The sequence below is a fragment of the Tiliqua scincoides genome, chromosome 1 (assembly GCF_035046505.1).
Source record: "Tiliqua scincoides isolate rTilSci1 chromosome 1, rTilSci1.hap2, whole genome shotgun sequence".
In the NCBI taxonomy this organism is placed as follows: Eukaryota; Metazoa; Chordata; class Lepidosauria; order Squamata; family Scincidae; genus Tiliqua; species Tiliqua scincoides.
In genome coordinates this window covers 286,025,350-286,048,962 of record NC_089821.1, presented here as the reverse complement: position 1 = coordinate 286,048,962, position 23,613 = coordinate 286,025,350, and the positions used below count along the sequence as shown (strand labels likewise).

At 44.9% G+C, this 23,613-nt stretch overlaps 1 protein-coding gene across 4 annotated transcripts in view; it reads right to left on the bottom strand.

Annotated features, from left to right (window-relative positions):
* Positions 1-23,613, bottom strand: part of ADCK1 (aarF domain containing kinase 1) — a 131,601-nt gene that overhangs the window by 15,167 nt on the left and 92,821 nt on the right. For all 4 annotated transcript variants that reach the window (XM_066612112.1, XM_066612114.1, XM_066612113.1 and 1 more), the window contains exons 4-6: positions 22,329-22,487; positions 21,675-21,833; positions 6,322-6,438 (exon numbers count right to left, since the gene is read on the bottom strand). In XM_066612112.1, coding sequence (XP_066468209.1) covers positions 6,322-6,438; positions 21,675-21,833; positions 22,329-22,487 — 435 coding nt within the window. The remainder of the gene's footprint in view (positions 1-6,321; positions 6,439-21,674; positions 21,834-22,328; positions 22,488-23,613) is intronic.

The following is a 23,613-nucleotide window of genomic DNA, read 5'->3' as shown; positions in this document are numbered from 1 at the left end:
GAATGCTGTGATAGGCACTCACCAATACCAGACATATGGAGCAGTTCATCCCTCATCTGATGACAAGAAAGAAAATTGTTATGGAAAGGTGAAGAGAAAGGCAGATGGACTAGTGGTGCCTTCCATTCCAGACTGGTAGAATTTTACCAGCCATTTCCTGGGGAAAAAAGTCTATTCGTATCTGGGGGAATCCTTGAGATCTTGAACAAAGAGGGTTTAAGGAAGGACAACCGGCCACTGTTCATTTGATTACAGTAAGAGAGGACAAAAAAGCTTGGATGTAAGGTTTGGAGGATATTATTATTATTATTATTATTAACAGTATTTATATACCACTTTTCAACTAAAAGTTCACAAAGTGGTATACAGAGAAAAATCAAATAACTAAATGGCTCCCTGTCCCAAAAGGGCTCACAATCTAAAAAGATGCAAATGAATACCAGCAGACAGCCACTAGAACAGACAGTGCTGGGGGGAGGTGGGCCAGTTACTCTCCCCCTGCTAAAAAAAGGAGCACCCACTTGAAAAAGTGCCTCTTACCCAATTAGCAGGGGTAAATATAATATAATATACAATCGTCAGGATATAATATACAATCGTCACACTGAAGTGGAAATAGATAATAGTTACAATAAAGGAGAATGTGTCATTTATTATTTATTTAATATATTTGTATCCCACCTTTCCCTTCCTGCAAGGGAGGCATTGAAGGTAGCTCACAATGTATTTATTTATAGATATATACCCTGCCTTTTTATCAACAGGATCTCTGGTGGTGTGGGAATGATGGTGGTGGGCCAGGGTTTAATGGAAGATCAGAAGATCACCAGGTGTATGACGTGGTGTTGACAGCGATTCCCATGTTTTGACAGCTGGTTGACAGCTCCTGGAAGGACAGGGCAGGGCTGGCTCCACAGCTGTAATCAATCAAGGCCAATGGAGAGTCTGATGGACACCTGAGCTTCATTTGACTTTGATGGGACTTTGCATGAACATGAACTAATGAGGTAGCTCACAACTGAGTTGCATCTAGGACTTAAAAAGGGGCTGCAGGAATAAAAAGCAGCCCCAGAAGAGAGACATGTTGACACAGACACAGATGAGAAGACTGCCAGGACTCTGCTGGAGGACACATAGAAGAGGGGACTGCCAGGACTCTGCTGGAGAAGACCCAGAGGAGGGACTCTGCATTGGACTGCTACTGGGAAGATTAGACTGGGAAGACTGGACTGTGCTTTGGAGATTGGACTGTGGACTTGGACTAGAGGCTTCAGATCTCCATGAAGTTAAGTGGAGTTTGGGGGGAAGGGGAAGCCTCTGGACAAGAGGAATTGCAGGGAGTGTGTTTGTAGCAATAACATTTGTTAATTGCTCAAACTGAGGAGGAGTTCTGTAGTCATTCCTTTGCACATCGCAGTTGCTGTTCTTGGAAAAGGAGGTGTTAATTAGCCAAAAAAGCGGGCATTGGGAGACAGGATATTTAGGAAGGGACACAGGGTGATGCCCTCCTTGCTATGGTGTTCATTCTGGAAGGCAGGGATGTAACTTTCCAGGGGACCTTAGACCTCTTCCCAATGGTAGGTGCCAGAAGATGCCTGCACACGATAGATAGATAGATAGATAGATAGATAGATAGATAGATATAGGTGTGTGTGTGTGTGTGTGTGTGTGTGTGTGTATAAGTGAATTATCACAATGTGTGTGTGTGTGTGTGTGTGATAATTCACTTACAGTTTTTATTACTAAAATCACAATTCTTCTTCAGCATCAACAGTCTCTACCCCATCACTGAACATATGATATTGTTTCTGTAACTGCTGTAGCTAACAGATGGCTGCAGAAATTGCAAGTTCTGACAATTAAATGGAATTTAACTATTGGGTTCGAGAGCTATCCTAATCAGTAATGTTGGGCAAATGTTGTGTTTTGTCGCACAGCATATTTTATCTGAATGGCTCAGAGATGGAAGGGACATTCACAATAAGTGGAAGTGCTACTAATATGGTATTTGAGAGAAACAGGGCATAAGGAATTCAGATAACTAGATCAAATGAGCAAGATCCATAGAATAAGTACATAACAGCCCAATCCTATTCTCCTTTCCCTCCCCCCCTCCCCCCCACTGATGCAGTGATGCCAAAATGGCTACTGTTGCATCCTGGAGAGAGGCAGTTGCAGAGGTCTCATCTGGATAAGGAAAAATTCATTCTCTTACCCATGGATATGCCCCTGCAGCACAGAGAGATCTACTTGGATCTGAGCTAGTGAATCTGCTGACAAAGGTTTGTGTGGAGTCACGCTGCAGGATCTGGTCCAGGGAGGGGGCTAGGATTCAGTGGCTGCTGCTGAACCCACCCCTTCCTGAACCCTATCCACCCACCTACCTCTGTTGCCTCCCCATTACACCCTCTCCCTGCCCACAAACTGAAAGCATGCTAGAGCTGTTAGGCCCTACTGCTCAGGGATGACAACTTTGTAATGGAACCTGAACTATTGCAAGGGAATTGGCTTGTGTAGCAAAATATTATGAATATAAGAAGGGCGCTATTAGATTAGGCCAAAGGTTCACCTAGTCCAGCATCCTTTTGTCTCACAGTGGCCAAAAAGATGCCTCTGAGAAGACAACAAGCACGGCACAAAGGTAAAACCCTCTCCTGATATTGCTCCATATTTCCCCCCAGCCGCTGGTATACCAGGACATCCCAGCTCTGCATATGTAGGTTTCATATAGCTAATAGCTAGTGATAGTCCTGTCCTCCATGAATTTATGTAGTCCTCTTTTAAAGCCAACTTAAACTATTCTTCCAGCCCTGAACCACAGTCTGGAGAACAGAGGGAGAATACCCGGCCATCCTTGATCTTAGCACGTTCGTATATTTTAATGTGCTCTTCCCAATCCTGGATTCTAAAATGGCTGATGTCCTGAACAGGAAATCTCTTTGCCTGGAGATCTCATTATGAAATACGCATCCAAGCTCCTTCTCTTTACTTGACCCTCTACACTCCTGGCAAGTCAGTCTCTCCACCTTCCCTTCCCTCCCCTCCCTTAGTCCCGCAGCTACGTTCACATTCTAGGCTGCACTTGCACATGAATAAGTAACTGTTCCACAGGCAGATATTTCAGTGTTTGCACTTGTCTTTAGAAATCAAAGGCTTCTCTGATTAAATGCCATTACAGTCCAGCGCTCGGATGGATCTAGAGAGATTAATGTGCTTTTGGGCAGCTTTAATGATAATCCTGCTACAAACGGCATTAAGTAAATGTCAGTAACCTGGTTTGAAGGGAGCTTTCACCTCAGGGATCCTTTCCATTTAGAGGAGAGAGGCTCAGCCTGCTTTTCAAAGCTTCATTGCTCCACAAAAGAAGTCTGCTTAGCACAGATTCCTCTCAGCTCCTCCCAGCTCAACATGGTAAGACTCCTTTTGGGGAAAGCAAGGTTATAATCACGGGACCACGGATGGGTCATAACTCAACACTAGCATACAGAGGAGGCTCTGTAGTCAATTTCCAGCACTTTCAGTTAAGGCAATAAAATGGTCTCAACAGAGCAACCTGAATAGACAGTACTAGGGTAGGTGGATTAATGGTCTCAGTCAGTGTTAAGGCAGCACGGCTGAAAAAACTGAGATAATCAACAGCATGCATCCCAAGTTGCCTTGTACTGAGTCAGACGATTGACCCATCGAGTCCAGGGACCACAATCAGAGGTCTTTCCCAATCCTACTATTTGTTATCATTTTATCTGGATTGGGACATTCAGCGTAGGAAGGATATGCTCTGCCACTAAGCTACAGTGGAAATCCATTGATGGAATTGAACAGTTGGGCCATAAGACTTCATTCAACACTTTCTTATAAGTTACCTTGAGTTTCTTGTGGAAAAACAACATGGACGTATGTGGCCAGTTCGCATATTTTCAGAGAGGCCCATCTGCATTACAAGTTTTGTACTGGGTTCAGAAACATTATGCCTGGGCTCTGCCAAATGGATGAAATGGTAAAGGTCCTGCATGGAAGGCTACATCAGTGTGCTCTGGGTACCTGTCCTGTCTGCTATTATAGCACACTATGAAAAGGAGTGTCCTTCTCCTAACTACAGGGTCAAGGCCAGGAGTTATTATGGTTTAATTTGTCAGAGTTGCTTCAGAAGCAATCTGCCTGCTTAGCTGTACAAAGTTAAGTAGCTCCATGCACCTCTGTAGCGAGCACAATTGGAGGTCACCAGTAACCTGCTATTGGCTTACTGAAGTTACCAGCAAAATGCATCACAATGCCATCATTGTGATGTATGAGATGTTTATGAAGGAAGGGTTTGTAAAATTGCAAGGACCTTTGAAAGTTGTCATGTGTCACTGGGCACAGATCCAAAGCATCTCCTGCAGGGCCAATGAGGACAAGGTAAGTTTTGCCTTCAGTGTTCACCAAGTGCAGATTTTACTTTCATTCCTAGGAATAAAGAGCTATGTGGAGTAAACAAGTATTCAAGGATAACATTGGGGTGGGTGTTAAATCTGCTCCCTGGCTCTGGTGACTTGAATGATTTCAGACACTAAGAATCACATCTGCATAGCCCCACCCCTTCATTTGAATTGCCCCATCCATGATTCCATTTCTTGGTCATGCCAGAGTGTGATGCAATGATGGAACAATGTTGGGAGTGTGATGTAATATGGAGGGAGAGGGAGAGGAGGAGAAAGTTACCTATGGAAGAATGGGAAGGCAATGAGGCAGTGATTCTAATTCCTAATTTCCCTTCACACAACTAGCAATTAATGTATTAATGTGACTGATGTGTGCTTACTAACGTTTTGTGAGCAATCCTTTCTTGTGGAACGTAGAATACAGATGCAGCTTCTTGGAACGCAATGAATGCCTGACTTTGCTCCCCCTTTAGATGTATTTTGGAATACCTATAATTGATGCTGAGTGAGTTCTGCCACAGAATATAAAGACGACAGGGGAAAGAGCATCCATACTTCAGAGAAAGACAACGGATTAAGTGCAATTGATTTTACATTGGAGCTCTTTGGTAGCTAGTCAGCCAAGTGGCATTTTGACGCTCATCAATAGCGCACAGGGAGAAAAGCAGGGAGCACTGATTCAATCAGAATTCACTGACTTGGAGGGCAAGGTTGACAGGCTGAACCTGCCCCTATCTCTTGCAAATAAGAAGACTAGGTTCCTTCTCCACAAAAACACACCTAATCTCCAAAGCACCAGCTACATAGACACGATGCACAGGGATCATTGAGCCATCCAATAAAATATGACCACACTGGGAATGGCATGTCACATCTAAGTACACCTCTCTGATTTAGAACAGAAAACAGACAGGAAAAACTATGCCTGATTACCAATGCACAGAACTATCCTGAGCCAGTAGGGCTGTGCTGAAAGCTCCCACATTTCATGTTTAAAGACAAAAATAGTACTTTTGGGGAGAGCGGAAATGAATCCTCAAAATTATGCAAACATTAACTTTTGCACTCCTGTGAGCACTCTTCATTTCCCAGCTGCACTATCGTTTCAGTGGGTATTTTTCTGGGCTGCTTCTTCCTGAAAATGGCCACATGGGTGGTCCCAGCCAATCACAAATCACATAACTAACTTAAAGACATAATGACGCTACATAGTCTCTCAAATTTGGGTATGAGATGATATAACCTAGGGCAGGGGTTCCCAAAGTGTGCACTGCAATGTTTTAGGGCAGGGGTTCCCAAAGTGTGCGTTGCGACACCTTAGGATGTCACAGCACACTCACAGGGGTGCCCCCTACCTATGTGTCCCAGGTGCTGCCATACTGAATCTCACAATATCTCATAAGATTTGGGTGCTGCACTGTTGGATCTTGTGAGATTTTGTAAGATTCAAGATGGCGGTACATGGATCAGTAAGAAAGAAGAGGCTGCAGGGGATTTGTGACCCTGGTAAATTTAGGAACCGCTGCCTTAGAGCGTTGCGACTCACTCACAGAGGCACACAGGATGTCCCAGGTGGCCCCTCCTATTTGTTCCCCAGGTACCACTATCTTGGATCTCACAAAATCTTGTGACATGTGAGTACCACCAACTTGGATTTTGTGAGATTTCCCGAGATGCAAGAAGGCAGCAAGAGGCTATGGGGGCGTCATGACACAGGTAAGTTTGGGAACCACTGACCTAGGGCAAACTAAGGGCACAGTTCTATGCATGTCTACTCCAAAGTAAGTCCCACTGTGTCTAATAGGTCTTACTCCCAGGAAAGTATGCATAGGATTGCAGCCTAAGTCAAATGAGCATTTCTAGCACCACTACTGGCTGTCACAGATAGAGGGAATGTTACCTCATTGACATTGATGCAATTTCTCTCCATGTAGGCCTTGTCATCCACCTGCCCACCTTCCAAGAGCTCCATGAGAAGAACACGCCTGGTTGATAACTCCCAATAAATCTTAGGAACCTGAAACAGAATGGAACTCTCTGAGCACAAGCCACAGATGATGGGGAATATAAACAGGCATGGCCCAAGCTGATTCACCAGCAGAAATGGAAGCAAATTTCACTGCCTGCCTGCCTACCTCCCCTATCAATGCATGTGCCAGCATCATCACCTCGCACACCAGCACGTGTGGCAGCACACTGCACCAACACAAACTCCATGCCAGCATGCATCTCACCATCCTCATAATTGTCTTCCTTCTTCTCAGCTGCCCTGGCTTCTTATAAAGCACTGGGAGGATTCGTAGAATGGAACCTCTCTACTCCCAGCATCCTCCCACTCAGCTGCTTTACAAGAAGTGGTGAGAAGGAAAGGCAGCATTTCTGTTCCTGAGCACTCAGAAGAGCACTTGTGAAATGGATCACAGTGGTGACGGAAGTAGGAGAAAAGGCAAGCTCTCCCATTCGGCGCAGCAACTGAGTGGAGCAGTCAGACAGGTGGCAGATTGGGGGAGGTGACAGGTATCTGGACATAGGTTGCAGGACCCCTCCTGCCAGTTCAGTGCATGCCCCAGCTCACTGCTCAAAGCAGCTGTTTCAGACTGCCTCATAGATGGGCCTCCCCTGCACATTGTGCATGGCATTTATTTATTTGAACTTTATACCACTTTTCTCCCAAAGGACACCCAAACTGCTTACAACAGGCTACTAAAAATACATATAAAACATATCAACATATATGTTTAACATATAAACATACATATAAAAATACATATAATAAAATAAAACTATAAAATACAAAATAAATAGTATAAACATATAGACGTAAAAAACAGCCAGCTGCAATCAATCACAAACATAATGCAAGAAGACAAGCACATAAAATACGATAATCAATAAATAATAAAAGTACCAATAAAACCAGCATGTTGACATGTGCTGTATTCCAACAAATAGGGAACTTCTCAGGAAATGTGCAAATATGTCCAGCTGTTTCAACAAATTAGAAATGAGGCTCTTGACAAAGGCCTTATAATAACAACAACAACAACAACAACAGGTATTTATATACCGCCTTCTTGGTCTTTATTCAAGACTTTATTCAAGGCGGTTTACATAGGCAGGCTTTATTTAAATCCCTTATTAAATAGGGATTTTTACAATTGAAAGAAGGTTCTTTCTTTCAAGAACCACTACATTCAGGTGTTTCATTCCAAACTGGCTTCACATTCTGGCCTCCATCCTCCCACGCTCAGAGCAGATGGAATAGCTCGGCTTCAGCTTATCAGCTGCTTCAAGGTCGCACGGTGCCGGTGGCCTCGAACTGGTGACCTTGTGGATGTTATCATCAGGCAGATGGAGGCTCTACCCTCTAGACCAGACCTCCTACACCAACTGCCTCTGGTGTAACAACTTACCTTGAGTAAACTTTCCATCTTCAATACTGAATCCCTTTTTGTTGTTTGTGTTCTTATCAGAACTCATGTAGTAGTAGTAGTAGTAGTAGTAGTAGTAGTAAGCACATTAATAAGAATATTAATTTAAAGCATCTGATGATCAAAAATATAGGCCAGGCCAGAGCTTGGCCAGGCCAGGCCAGGCCATAGTTTGATGGTAAAATTTCTTGCCTGAAGTCTGAATCTTTGCTCCCTTGCACAAGCCTTCAAAGAGCATCCTGGCTTTTCTTGTGCTGAGGCTTCAAAGCAATTTCATGTGTCTCACAAGTAGCTCTGTCTGTCTGGATTGACACTCATACGAGCCTTGGGTGTCACACAAACATAACTGAAAAGTTATGACCCCTATGTGACTCTTCACAAGCCAGAGGCAGTTATCCTTCCTGATAGGAAGAGGTGGAGAGGAGAGGTGGAAAGTCCCTAAACCCCTATTCTCTGTATTTAAATGTTGTCATCTAACAGCCACAAGGTGAATTTACTGTTGAGCTTCAAAGGAGAATAGTCTCCTGTTTAGCTCTGAACTTCAGAACACAGAGCATGCACTTTGACATCTTATGCAAATGGTTGGTTGTGAGTCTTGTATTGAAACTGCAGCGTGGATAAAGGTCATAAGAACATAAGAACAGCCCCACTGGATCAGGCCATAGGCCCATCTAGTCCAGCTTCCTGCATCTCACAGTGGCCCACCAAATGCCCCAGGGAGCTCACCAGATAACAAAAGACCTGCATCCTGGTGCCCTCCCTTGCATTGGTATTCTGACATAGCCCATTTATAAAATCAGGAGGTTGCACATGCACATCATGGCTTGTAACCCATAATGGATTTTTCCTCCAGAAACATATCCAATCCCCTTCTAAAGGCATCCAGGCCAGATGCCGTCACCACATCCTGCGGCAAGGAGTTTCGCAGACTGACCACATACTGAGTAAATAAATCTTTTCTTTTGTCTGTCCTAACCCTCCCAACACTCAATTTTAGTGGATGTCCCCTGGTTCTGGTGTTATGTGAGAGTGTAAAGAGCATCTCTCTATCCACTTTATCCTTCCCAATAAAGGTCCTTGGACCTTCCCAAGGTCCAATTCTGAACTTAGCCAGCACCGGCATTGAGTCCTAGTACTGGAACTGGGTGCCATAAATATGTTGTAAAGCACCCAGTGAGCACCGGTGCTGGGCCCACACCAGTCAGGTGCCAGGCCCAGCACCTGCAAGAAGGGCGTGCTGCCATCAGGGTTAAGTGCAACTACCAGGTGGAGGTGCAGCCTCTGGGGAATGGGGGGGGAACCAGGGCAGGAGGGGGCGGGATCAGAGGAGCTCTACTCCACTGTATCCTGAACTCTGTGTCGGGCCAGAAGACCTGACAATGAGCAAAATAGCTGGCGCAGACTTGAGAAGCCCCATTGTGGAGCATAAGGCTTTCCCCAGGGGAAGGGGATGAAAATTCCCTTCCCCTAAGGAAACCTCTGGCTGCTTCCTGGCACCCGCTGGATACAGCAGTAGCTGTTTTGGTGCCACTGCTCCAGTGGGCACCAGGAAGTTCAGGATTGGGCTGCCCGTCCTGTGACTTGACCTCATAACCTAATAGTCCTGCAGACCACTGGTCAGTTGTGCCTTTATTGTCTGAGAACCATACTCCACCTAAAGAAGGGACAGACCGATCCAGATTCCAAACATGTGTCCACCGGGTGGGAGACTCAGCACTTGTATGATGATGAAACCTGAGAGAGCTGTGAATTTGTCAACTGAATTTTGTGGTTAGGAGGAATTGCAGGTGAGAGCCTACATGTTCGATCCATGACAAGCAAGGCAGCCCATGTGATGAGGAGAACTAAGGTTATCTCTGTATTGTTGTTAAGCTTCAGCCCAAGAAGTATCTGGACCAAACCTGACCTTCCCAGAATGCTGAAAAGGTGGGATTTGTGGTCTGTACAGCTTGTGGTTGAGATTTAATAGAATTTGCGGTTTTGAGGTTTTGCAGCTGAACTTTTCCACTTGACTGCTATTTCCATGTGACCTTTATATTTCTGAACTGTTTACTTGCTAAGGAAGTGTATGCCAGATATGGGATAAGTGGTCTGGTCTGTTTTGAAGGGGGCCTCATGTTATAAAAAGTCAGCTCTGGCCAGCTTGGGTCAGAGATCATTTCAGAAAGCTTTGTGGCTGTGGTCTCTCAATTCAGCATGATGAATTTAGCCAAAAAATATCTACGAGCTACTTCTCCAGATCTATATGTTTATTTTTCCTCACCAGGGAAAACCTAGACTGCCCAGTAGGGGCAGTGGTCAGTTGTCACTACTGGTTAGTGGTCACTATTTGACCAACACAATTTTTGATTGTGCAAAGTGTTCCACATGTATTGATATAATCCTTACAATGACCTTGTCATAGAAGTGACAGCCCAATCCTATTCCCCGCATTGTGTGCAGCTGCGCCAACTGAGTGCACACTGCATGCTATTATGGGGAGGGGGGGGTCTCTGTGAGCAGAAGCCCAATGAGAGGTAAATAAAACACCTCTCTAAAGGGGGGTCCCTTTAGGGAGAAGGGCGGGATACAAATAAAGTTTATTTATTTATTTATTTATTTATTTATTTATTATTATTATTATTATTATTATTATTATTATTATTATTATTATTATTATTATTATTATTATTATTAAAACCTATCCTTCAGTAGGCCTCCTGGTCCCCTATAGGTCTCCTTGGATCCATGCCAGCTAAATTGCTGGCAAAAGTCCAAGGACAGAAAGGGACTGGGCAGGCTGGAAAATAGGGGATAGGATCCAGCTTGCACCTTTGTTGCTGAGATCCACCCCCTCCAACTCACCCCCTACCCCAAACCACTCCCAGCCTGCCCCCAGCCTGCCCCCACCACACCTTGCCTGGGACAACAGAGTGTCCAGATGAGTCTGGCTTACACATTTCTGCTAGCAGCACAGCTTTCTCGCTGCTGCAATGGGGCCTACAGCAGCAGATCATGAGACAGGCCCTTGATAGGATTGGGCCATAAGTATTGTTATCCTCACGTTGCAGCTGAGGTTGAGAGAGAGCAGATGCATATATAACCATTTAGTGAGTACACAGGAGAAGACAGATTCACACAGGGAAGTCTCCTGTTGTCTTGTGTGTTGCCTGAAGCATTTGGTGGGCCACTGTGAGATACAGGAAACTGGACTAGATAAGCCTTTGGCCTGATCCAGCAGGGCTCTTCATATGTTCTTATGTTCTGATTTACCTCTTAGCCACTATGCAACAACAGTTCATAAGGATGAATTGCTGAAGGCAGGATGTTGGGCATGCACCAAAACCACAGGAATCCTTTTATTTTCCCTTGATTGTTTATAAAGTTTACTTTCACTTCCCAGTTAAAGAAATAACAGCCCAATCCTGAGCTGCCCGGAGCTCCCAAACCCGGCAGCTCCACGGAGGGCTGCCGCCAGATCCTGCGCCTCCCACGCTACCACAGGAGGCTCCTTGGGAGAAGGGAAGTTTGTCCCCTTCCCCCAAGTAAGGGAAGCAGCCCTGCTATGGGGCTACTCACTTTAGTGGCGACCAAAAGGTCGGCGCTAAAGTAAAGGCGCTCGTGTAGGGCGAGCAGCCCTGTACGAGCACCTAGGATCCTGCAAAGCTTGGCTCCATGGATCCACCTCTCTCCCTCCCCCCAGACACGCCTCCCCCACGCCCCCGGCCATGCCTCCTCCCTTCCTGGAACGCCTCCCCCACACCCCCGGCCATGCCCCGCCTCCTGTTCCGCGGCCTGGGAGACCGCGGAGCTGCGTAACCCAGGCGACCACTGGGCACTAGCCCAGCACCAGCTTGCGCTGGGCTAGCTCCGGCGGGAGCCCAGCAGTGAGCCCTGCAAACGTGCCTTACGGCATGTTTGCGACTGAGATCCGCAGCACGGAGCCGTGCCACAGACTCAGGATTGGGCTCTAAAACAATAAAATAATATCAAGTGTACATAGTATACAATTAAACATTATATACAAGGGACCTTGGTATCCACTGGCTTGGCATCCACTGATATGACTCACCACTAATATTGGGGTCCACCTTTAAATGCCTTGTAACAAGGAAAAAAGCACCAAAATCCCATTTCCTACCGTTGCACTGTTAAATAATTATAATTTCATTCCAGTAGATTTCATTATCCACCCCATCTAATGCTAAATGTGGTATAGCATCTATACCAATGCATTCTGGGGTGACAATGGAGGAGCAAGATATATGGAAGCGGGTCTCTAAAGCTATTTTTCTACTGTTTTGGTATCCACTGATTTTTTAAAATCCACTGGAAATTCCAGAAAGGAACCGAGTGGATAACAAGGCATGACCTGTATTTACGCTGTAAAATATAGAACGAAAGACAGCAACAGAAAAGGGGGAGTCAACAGCAATTTCCACTAAAGGCAGATGAAAGATAAAAAGGCCTTTGCCTGATGCTGAAAAGATAAAAGATGCAGAGCTAGATGTGCCTCGCCAGAAATGAGCCTCAACATAAGCTCTGCCTTGCAGGATCCAACTGAAGGTCCATCTAGTCCAGCATTCTCTTTGCAGGAGAAGCCAGCCAGAGGCCTGATGGGATTGTGTCGCAGATGCAAACAACCTCAAACAAGAATGAAAAATGAGAGACTCGGTGGAAAGTTTCCAGGATTCTGCAAAGTCATGCTTGTAGAAAACATTCTCTATAAAGACAGTCTTGAAGCCTGAAGTGGCCTAGGGGTGCAGTCAGTGACGCTGCTAACAGTCAGCTGATCTTTCTGGTTTTTACAAACGCAAACCTGCACTTACTTGTGTAATTTTTCCTCAACTTTGTGGTATCTGTACTAGCTTCCTGTACCTGTACTGTCACACCTGTTAAGAGACAGATATGCTGTGAACTTTCTTCAGTCCTCAAACTTAGAGCACTAATCCTTAGTGGGGAGAGAGCTGTCTTTCCATTCCTTCTCTAATTAGGAGGAAGGAATGCAGCTGTGATTTTGTGTGTGATTTTGCCTCTAAAATATATGTATTGCAAATGGATAGTGATTTTGCCTCTAAAACATATGTATTGCAAATGGATAGTTCCCCTGGGGGCTGGGGATAAGAATAGGCCCTCAGTTTGGCTGTACTTGTTGTAAGAGGCGACTGAACAGCCACCGGGTAGATGGGACTCGTCAGCCTGGGAAGACAGCTCATCTGAGAAAAGGAAAACTCTGATCCCAAACCTCCACTGCCTTGTGGCTACATCCAGTTATGGAAAAGGCTTCAGGAGTCAACCTCGAGACAAAATCCGGAGCCGGAGTCCCTGAGGCAGTTCATGGCTGAACACAGTCACGTTCTGGCAACTCCTGCGATGCCGCTGGAACCAACCGTATTGGCCTCTGCCTTTCCATTGGACCATTTCAGCGATGTGGAGAGGGGGGATTTGCTGCATGGGTAACAGCCTATCCTCCATACCTGCTTTACCCAGGCTTCACGCACTGGAGAGGACACTCTGTTCCAGAACCACCATTCAGAGCGTGACACCATAGTCTTCCAAGACTGAAGGATGCCAACAATAATAGTTCTCGAATGGCAGACACAGAGATTGAATCTCCCTACTGAAACAGAAAAAGCTGAGGGAGTTTCAAGAAAGAAATCACCCACTGCCAATAATCAAGGAGCAGATCAAGCTATAGCTTATGTTTTCAACTGTCATTCTGCCTAGTCAATTCTGTTGCTTAAACACCATTTCAGTAGCAAAGCAATTATAAATGTGTATGACTAAGGGCACAATCCTAACGCACTTTCCAGGACATAAGGGTAATGCATAAGGGCAATGCAGCTTCGAGGTAAGGATACAAACATTTCCTTACTTTGAGGAGGCCTCCATGAGTGCCACCCAATTGCAGGATGCAGCACACATCCCATTAGCACCGCTATGCCTGTACTGGAAAGTTGGTTAGGATTTGGGTCTAAGGCTGCAATCCTAAACACATGTTCCTAGGAGCAAGCCCCATTGAAGACAATGGGACTTACTTTTAGTACAGTGGCAAGAATATTATATGCACAAATATGGAAATCTATAGATGCTCCAATTAGAGAAAAATTAATAGATAAGATTTATGAAATAGCAGAAATGGATGTCTTAACAGAAAGAATGAGAGAGAGAGAGAGAGAGAGAGAGAGAGAGAGAGAGAGAGAGAGATAAGTAGAATAAGAAGATATTGGAAGCCTGTTTATGACTGGATAGATAATTTTAGATAAATAATATTGACTGTTTAGATAAATTAGTAAATATTATAATGATAACTGTGGTAACATTTGTATCGATAATTTCTTTTTTCTAGTTGTTTTTTTAAGAATGCATGTTGTAATCCAAGGCCAATATCCTGATGTGTAACCAGTGTAGACCCATCCCTAAGTCTACCCCATTTCCCTGCCCTGTATCTGTAATAAATAAACTTAAAAAAAAAAAAAAAGACAATGGGACTTACTTCTGAGTAGACATGCATAGGACTGAGAAAATGAGAGCTGAAACCATATCATGGATACCTGGGTTCAAGTCCCATTGCTGACTTGGATAGCCTTGGGCAGTACAGGGGTGGGTTTTCCAGTAGGCAAATCAAGGTCAATGCTGCTGATCCCCTTTTCTGATCACCTCCACCCTTGCAGCACACTCTTGCATGCATACCCCTTGCACACATAAGATCCCAAGTTCAATCACTGGCAACTCCAGTTAGAGGACATCAGTGGTGAGTGAAGACTCCACAATGCCACTGTCACCCAGTGAATACATTTTTGGAAATGTTGTGCATTGCACTAACCTCACTAGGTATGTTAGAACCATTTCAGGGGCTGCTGTGCATGTCTCTGAATCACAGAAGCGGCTCTGCAAGAGAGGGCCCATGCCTCTTGATTCCTTATGCACAGTGCATACTTCCAGTGTTTTGCAAGCAATAAATAATCATAATTTGTATTTCAACAGTGTCTCTCAGCACAGCTGTAGCCAGGCCGACAAGCACTATGCGCAATCCCTCAGGCCATCACATCAGCACTGGCACAGGGAGATGAAGAAATGGTCTCACAAATACGGTATTTCTCCTAGGAATCCTGGGGTGATTATTAAGTCCCTTACTGCAGATATGACACATTAAAATCTGAGAAGTTCCCATTCTGTCTACCTTCATAAGACAATGTGGCCAAGTAGACAATGACCCTCATTCCGAGCCTGAAAGTGGGGAATGACAGAAGGTCTGATTTCTAGCCATTGCTGGTTGAATGTTAGTTACTTATTGTGGAGGTGAATGGAGAGGCAAAGCACAAGAAGTAAAAAATATAAGGCAGACCCCACACTGGATTGCTCTTTTCCTCCCTCACCCCCCTCCAACTTGTGTACCATTCTAAGTTGTGGGGTTTCTTCAAAACTGTATGTCCAATGTAAAAAACGTATCCCTAGAATCATCTCTAGGTTCCTCTTTACATTTAAAAACAACAAAAAATTGAAGAGCACAGTCAATGCATGCTAACCCTGACTCTAATGGTTTCTTCTGCCCCTGCTGTTACTGTGCACTGGCTCTTAAATCCATTTATCCCAAAAGCTGTAGCTTATTTTAACCCTGAGTCAACATTTATCCCCATTTCAAAATTTACAAGAGCACTCAATGGTGGTGATTAAGCTGTGCATAAGTCTCACTTACACAAAGTCAAAGTCTCTGGCGAGGTTAAATTATGCACAGACGTTTGGCCCTAGTGCCTGCGCATGGAAACAATTTATCTCTGGCTTTACAAGCTCAACTGGGTTCACAGCAAGAAATCCACTTCCCTGCAGTGGTATCGGGGGTGGGTGGAAAAAATTATTTATATAGGAACACAACTCCCTAGTTGCTGTTGGGGTTGATGAAAACGTCTCAGAATCGACGGGCTGGACAGGGGAAATCTATTACTTAGCCATTTTTGCAGCAATTTGTTGTTATTCCCTGAATCGATACTGCAGAGGCTCTTTAACCCAGCAAGGACGTGATTGGCTGTCTCCATGGGGATTTGCTCCACACTCTCCTCATTGTTACAGCAGCAGTGGACACAGCTCTCCAAGACACAAGGCTCTCGATAAACATTCACATAGAACAAACCATCAGCCTTTGGCCTTTTGTGCCCTTTTTAAGGCCTGCCTGCTTAGCTTTAAGCATAGAAGGACTACGGCAGAGCATCACAGAGCTGTTTCCAAGTTTGGAAAGGGCTGGCCCACCTTCTGAGCTTAAGAGTCAGGAGGGGAGGGCCAAGAGCCTCTGCACACTTCAACATTTGCTAAATTCATATGGCTTAGAGGACGCGTGTGAGAAACTATCACCTTGAGATTTCTAACAGAAAGAAAGGGCAGCAACACATTACACAAGCACTTCTGCAGATAAACAGAATCTCTCACAGTTGCAGCCGTTTACAGTTGTGGTATGCCTCTCAGCACAAACCTAAGCAACTCTCCAGCACTGATGCAGCCAAAATGCAACTCCAAGGTAAGGGAACAAACGTGCCCTGATCTTGAGGAGGCATTCATGACTGCCCCCATACCACAGAATGCAGTGCACTCCCTGATGGCAAGGTTGCATTGATGCTAGAAAATTGGACAGGATTGGGCTCACAGGTGGCAGGACTCCATCTCATAACTACCTGTTGGTAGGCACCATATTTATTACCCAATCTGCTCCAGGATGTGGCATCACCAGGTGCAGTGTAGGTTGGGGGGGGGGGGAGAACACCATGTAGTGATTGTCATTTTTTCATGGAGCTCTAGCCAATACTGGCAGTGGCAAAAATGATTTGGAAAGGGACAATATTTTTCTCCGCATGAATTCCCTCTCCTAAAAACAAATGGGTATGAATAGGGTTCCAAAAAAATAACCCCACATATACCATTCAGTCCCTACTCATTCATTTCAACATGAATGGGAATTGACCTAAATGGACCCTGTTCAGGAAGGTTCTCATTCATTCAAAAAATGAATGTGCGTCCCTAAAACATAGAGCTGTGTATGCTCACCTGAATTCTCACCAGATGCAAGGTCTCTTGTTGAATTGTGTGCTCCCTGAGGCATCTGGTGGGCCACCTTGAGATGCAGGAAGCTGGACTAGACAGGCCTATGTCCTGATCCAGCAGGGCTCTTCATATGTTCTTATGAATGAATGTGCCCCATATATATTTTGGTGTATACCTGTTGGAGATCAAATTCAGCTTCAGAGGCCTTTTGTGAATGACTGCATTTTGGGATTTGCTGTTACAGTCTATATGAGGGTGCAAAGCTGCGCTTCTTTGCCACCACTTCTGCCAGTGAGGAACCTGGTTCATGAGGTCCCAATGATGCAATGTTGCTCTTGAGTGGAGACCTATGATGGCTTGTCAAGGTGTGACCCTGACAAGTGTATATGTGTGAAGACTGCTATAGGCCTCTGTGAAGGACCAGTGCTGCTGCACTGTGCCCTCCCCACATTCAGTTGCTGCTCAGCAATGGCCACTGGAAAGTGCAATACCGATTGTCACATGTGAGTTGTGACTTCTGTACAAGAAGAAGCTTGTGTACAACTGTATGCATACTCGTACATGCTGAAGACACTGTATGTTGGTATGCATGTTGCAGTACATGGGGACTGAATGTGATTCAGCTGCTCTAGGCAAAGCAGGTGAGATTCCTATACAGCACCCATGTCTTATATATTTTGTTGTTTACTGTGGTAAACAACCAAGATCAGGAAACAGAGAGTGGATGTCAATGGGCAATTTTCACAATGGAGAGAAGTGAAAAGCGGTGTGCCCCAAAGTTCTGTCCTGGGACCGGTGCTTTTCAACCTCTTCATAAATGACCTGGAGACAGGGTTGAGCAGTGAGGTGGCAAAGTTTGCAGACGACACCAAACTTTTCCAAGTGGTGAAGACCAGAAGTGATTGTGAGGAGCTCCAGAAGGATCTCTCCAGACTGGCAGAATGGGCAGCAAAATGGCAGACGCGTTTCAATGTAAGTAAGTGTAAGGTCATGCACATTGGGGCAAAAAATCAAAACTTCACATATAGGCTGATGGGTTCTGAGCTGTCTGTGACAGGTCAGGAGAGAGATCTTGGGGTGGTGGTGGGCAGGTCGATGAAAGTGTCGACTCAATGTGCGGCAGCAGTAAAGAAGGCCAATTCTATGCTTGGGATCATTAGAAAAGGTATTGAGAACAAAACGGCTAATATTATAATGCCGTTGTACAAATCGATGGTAAGGCCACACCTGGAGTACTGTGTCCAGTTCTGGTCACCGCATCTCAAAAAAGACATAGTGGAAATGGAAAAGGTGCAAAAGAGAGCAACTAAGATGATTACTGGGCTGGGGCACCTTCCTTATGAGGAAAGGCTACGGCGTTTGGGCCTCTTCAGCCTAGAAAAGAGGCGCCTCAGGGGGGACATGATTGAGACATAAAAAATTATGCAGGGGAAGGATAAAGTGGATAGAGAGATGCTCTTTACACACTCACATAACACCAGAACCAGGGGACATCCACTAAAATTGAGTGTTGGGAGAGTTAGAACAGACAAAAGTAAATATTTCTTTACTCAAAGTGTGCACTCATAGAGATATACCACTGACAAAACATAACAGAATACAAGCCTTTCTATTTGTTACATAATGTGGCAGATCTCTTTCTCCACTGCCCGACTTCTTTCATTCTGAATTCATTTCCTTTGCTCTTACAGCTTTAGTCTCACTTTCTTCTCCATTATTTTGAGGAAATTCATGAAAGATACCTTCTGATGGCCCAGCAGTTAAGATAAGAGCAAGTTCAAACTGTGCCAAAAACCTGGAAATCAGCCCAAAGAGTAGCAAACCAATCATGGAAGGTGAATAGGAGAAGGGATTAGCTAACTAACAGAATTCACTGCCTTTCAACACTGTATAGACATTTTGAACTTTTAAGAAGTGCCTCCTTCTGAACCCCACAGTGGATATGCATGGAGATTATGTGGACTCCTACATGAAACCTGGCAGTGCAACCCAAAGGAGGTCAGGCCAGGATTAGCACCAGCCATGCAAGCTACACAACTGGCTTTCTGCTGACAACAGAAAAACAGTGCCTCTTTAAGCAACTCCTCATCAGTACTTCTGGTTTAGCACTCATGTGCTAAACCAGTGATGCCCGAACCCCAGCCCTGGGGCCATTTGCGGCCCTTGAGGACTCCCAATCCAGCCCACTGGGAACCCCCAGTCTCCAATGAGCTCTGGCCCTCTGGAGACTTGCTGGAGCCTGTGCTGGCCCGACGCAACTGCTCTCAGTGTGATGGCCAACTGTTTGACATCTCGTGTGAGCTGTGGGATGAGGGCTCCCTCCACTGCTTGCTGTTTCACGTCTGTGATGCAGCAATGGCAGCAAAGGCCAGCCTTGCTTTGTGCAAGGCCTTTTATAGGCCATGAGCTCTTACAAGACCTTCATTCATTCATACGGTCTTTGACTGTAACAATACATACATATAAGTTCCATCTCTAATGTATTTATTTATGTAAATTTATTCAAATTTGAAATGTAAATTGACTCTTTTTTTTCCCGGCCCCCGACACAGTGTCAGAGAGATGATGTGGCCCTCCTGCCAAAAAGTTTGGACACCCCTGTGCTAAACCATGCGGTCAGGAAACTGCCATACAAACACAGCACAGAACCAATTCTGTCATCACAAGTTGACAAAAGAAAATATTTCTTGATCCAGCATGTAATTAGTGGAACTCCTTGCCACAGGGTGCTATGATGGCATCTGGCCTAGATACCTTTAAAAGGGGATTGGACAGATTTCTAGAAAAAAAATCCATCACAGGTTACATGCTGTGATGGGTTTGTGCAACCTCCTAGTTTTACAAATAGGCTACCTCAGAATGCCTATTCTGAGGTATGCCCCAGGTACAAGAGAGTGGCAACAAGAAGCAGATATCTTACAACTTATCTTGTGTGCTCCCTGGGGCATCTGGTGGGCCACTGTGAGATACAGGAAGTTGGACTCCATGGGCCTTTGGCCTGATTCAGCAAGGTTGTTCTTATGGTTTTATTGAAATGCAAAGTGGTTGTAACATCAGAATAGGACAACTCTTATTTCCATACACATAAGAGTCTCATGCTTCAGAGTTTCTAACTCACTCTGACCACACTGTCAGGACTATAGTCAGGACTATATGATTTCCAATTGGTGCTTGCTATCCCAGAATGACCCAAAATGTGGATCAGAATGGGCAAATCTGGACAGAGCTAGCCAGATGACTTCAGGAGAGTGTCTTATGCACCAAAAGGTTGTTCTGCCCACCTGTTAGCTGTCCTGAGGGACTGAGCTTCTACTTAGCTATTGTGTCAATACTGAAATGATGACCAGCACAAAAATTACTGAGTTGTGCAGAGAAGATGGTCCCAGCTATGACTTTTGGCCATTTCAGCAGAGGGATCCCAAACTAGCTGTTAGAAATGACTACCTCTTTCCGTCCAGAAACTAGATCATTCTGCTAGTGCTGAATGTGGCAGCCCAGTTGGTTGCTGGGGCTTGATGGGCTGAGTCTGCCATGCCATTGCTCTGGTGGCTACACTGTCTTCCCATTCCATTCCAAGCCAAATTCAAGGTGTTGGTGATTGCTTGTAAAGCCCATACAGCGCAGGTCCAGGATACCCCAAGGACTTCCTTCTTCCATGTAATCTTGCACAACCCTATGACTACACAGGCTTACAAAATTGAGGGTCAGAAAAATTTTCCCAAACTTTATGGTGGTTTGATATGAATTTGGGGTGCTGACTCCAAAAATGGCATCTGTTTTGCCCTATCATGTCTACTTTTGGAGATATAGTATAGCCTCATTAGTGAATGGTTCAAGCAGCTTCCTCATGAGGAAGCCATGGTGTAGGCTTCCTCATGAGGAAGTTGCTTGAACCATTCACTAAAGAGGCTATGCCGTGTCTCCAAAACTAGATGTGATAGGGCAAAACGGATGCCATTTTTTGAATCAGCACCCCAAATATTTGGTGTAACATTTAAGGAAGCAAAATGTGTGTTGGCCTGTGTTATCAGAGAGGGTCCTGCTTAGGATACTGCCCATCTGAAGCCAAAGGGATAGTGGGAAGATGCTGGACCATTTCTGTTATGGCACCATGTTTCCGGAACCAGTGACCAGAATATTTGAGAACAGACCCCTCTTTATATGGTTTCCAGAGGGGTCTAAAAACACATTTATTTCACTTGGCCTTTGAGGAGGGAAGCTCCTAGGGACCATTTCTATCGTTGGTCACTGCTTTTATGCCATTGTTTTTATACTGTTGCTGTTTTTATAATTTTATTCATATTGTTTAACTTTGTATTTTTAAGCTGCACCAGGATGAGGTCTCTTGTTATCTGGGGTGCTCCCTGGGGCATTTGGTGGGCCGCTGTGAGATACAGGAAGCTGGACTAGATGGGCCTATGGCCTGATCCAGTGGGGCTGTTCTTATGTTAATGGTTTTTAAAACGATTTTATTTATACATTTTTATGGTATTTTTATTGCCTTGAACGAAGGTGGTATATACATCTTTTAAATAAATAATATTCCCAGACAGTGACTCCAGGACAAAGTTAAAGCTTGTTCTAGCCCTACAATTCTGCCCAAGTCCAATGAGGCTTTGAATGCCCCAGATTGTGAATCCAAGGTCTTTGACCAAGTCACATTTGCTTTCAGATCAAATCCTTTAGCCCACTCAGTAATTTAATAATTCACTCTCGCTCCTCAATGCCAGCCCTACAGTCACCAGAATGTGCACAGGCTTGTGTGTGAGGCTCATGGATGCATGTATGTGCACAAATATACACACTTTACCTTCAGAAAATCAAAGCACTTGAACATGTGGGCCACCTTCTCAGCATTCCTCCCCTCATTAAGGAAGTCCAGCTCTAGAGGCAAGTTCTTCTTAGCTTCTTCCACTAACCACATGAACTCAAAGTCTGGGAAGATCTGCTTCACAGCCAGAACGAGGATCTGAAACCCAACAATCAAATGGTGAGATTCCAAAGGAAACTTGAATCATCAAGTTGGTGGTAATGCAGTGCTGACAGGAATCCGGCCCTAAATTAGATGCGATGGCAGCTGTTCAATGTGTTTCAACACAAAATTGCACCAAATAAGTGAGGAGGTAGTTCTGGTGATTAGGCTGTGGGTATACTGTCACAGTAGACTGGCAAATACATGAACTCCTCATCTGAACCAGTATAGGAGAAGAAAGAGATAATGCGAGGAGGGGAGGAATGAAATACTTAAGGACCACACCTCCTGCAAGAACCATAGAGAGGACAGGTAGATGGTCTCAGGTGACTGAACTTTATACTGCTCAGAGTCCTGCAAGCAGCACTGCATCCAAATTTCAACACTGGAGACCAGTCTTGACTTTCAAGGCTGACTGCACTTAAGGTAGAAGTCCATTTCATTGGCTAAGAAGGAGCTCTGCAGAGACAGCCAGAAAGTGCACAGCTTTACCTCCATCAGTAGCATATCCTTAGAGCTCTGCATCTGAACCTTCGGGTGCTGGACTTTCACTGCCACTGTTCTCCCATCCTGCAGTACAGCCTTGTGCACCTGAGCCAGAGATGCAGCCCCCAGTGGAGCATCTTCAAAACTTATGAACAACTCTTTAATCTGCAAGGAGAAGAAGATAGGAGGTTGTCAGGCCCATGTGGATTTACAGCCAAGTTCATCAGTAGCCATTCATATCCCTCCTTAAAACTTACCTTTTCCATGGAGACTTTGGCACACTCTTAGATCCCACTGCAACTAAGCAGACATACATGAAATCATCAGATTCTCCCACTGTCTTGTGCTGACTTCCTTCCCCTCCCCTTATTCTTTGTCTAGTTCTAGGCTGTGAGCTCCCCAGGTAAGGAAACTTTCCTCTCAACAGCTGTAAAGCACCATCTACAAAGACGGTGTAATGATGATGATAATTTTAGGGATTTTGGCCTAAAATCATCATCATCATTACACCGTGTGTGTAACACACACGCACACACTTACCTGGGAGTAAGTCCCATTTAATTGAATGGGACTTACTCCTGAGTAGACATGCATAGGATTGTTAGCCTTTGGTCCGTGCATCATCAAAAATGGGGGAAATGAAGACTTTACATATCATGTGTGTTAGAATATAAAATCATAATTATCTTCAAGGGGACAAAACCATACATTTTGTTTACAGACAGAACACAAAAAAAGCCTTTTCATCTGAGTAAAGAAATCTTAAAGCCCAATCCTAACCTGCCCTGGGGCCTGCGCTTGCATCCAGAGCAGGGTTGGGGCTGGCTGCGGCATAACTCGGGGCAAGGGGAAGTAATTTGCCTTATACTGAGCAATGCGGCAGCAGGCTGAATGGAACTACTTGGATCTGCACCACCTAAAGAGGTGGTACAGATTTGAGCAGCCCAGCGGTAGGCCAGGCCTGCCTGGAGGGGGGTGTTCGGATCCAGCCTAAGTGCCAGATCCTGGTGCTGCCCCCCTCCTGGGCCCAGCCCTGCCACCGGCAATCCAGTGCCAAGTACATGTGTTTCAATGCCTGTCTCCTGCACACCTTGAATTAAAGGAAATAAACAGAAATAAAATATTGACCGTATAACACAGGACATAAATCAACTAAATAAAACAGTCCATATCAATCCTCTCTGTTCCTTCCAAGCAGATTTGTCAGCTTTCTTTTTCTAGCAGGATTCTTGTGCCCTTAACAGCTGCACAGCAAGCTAAAATTTCTGCAGGTGATTTTTTTTTTCATCAC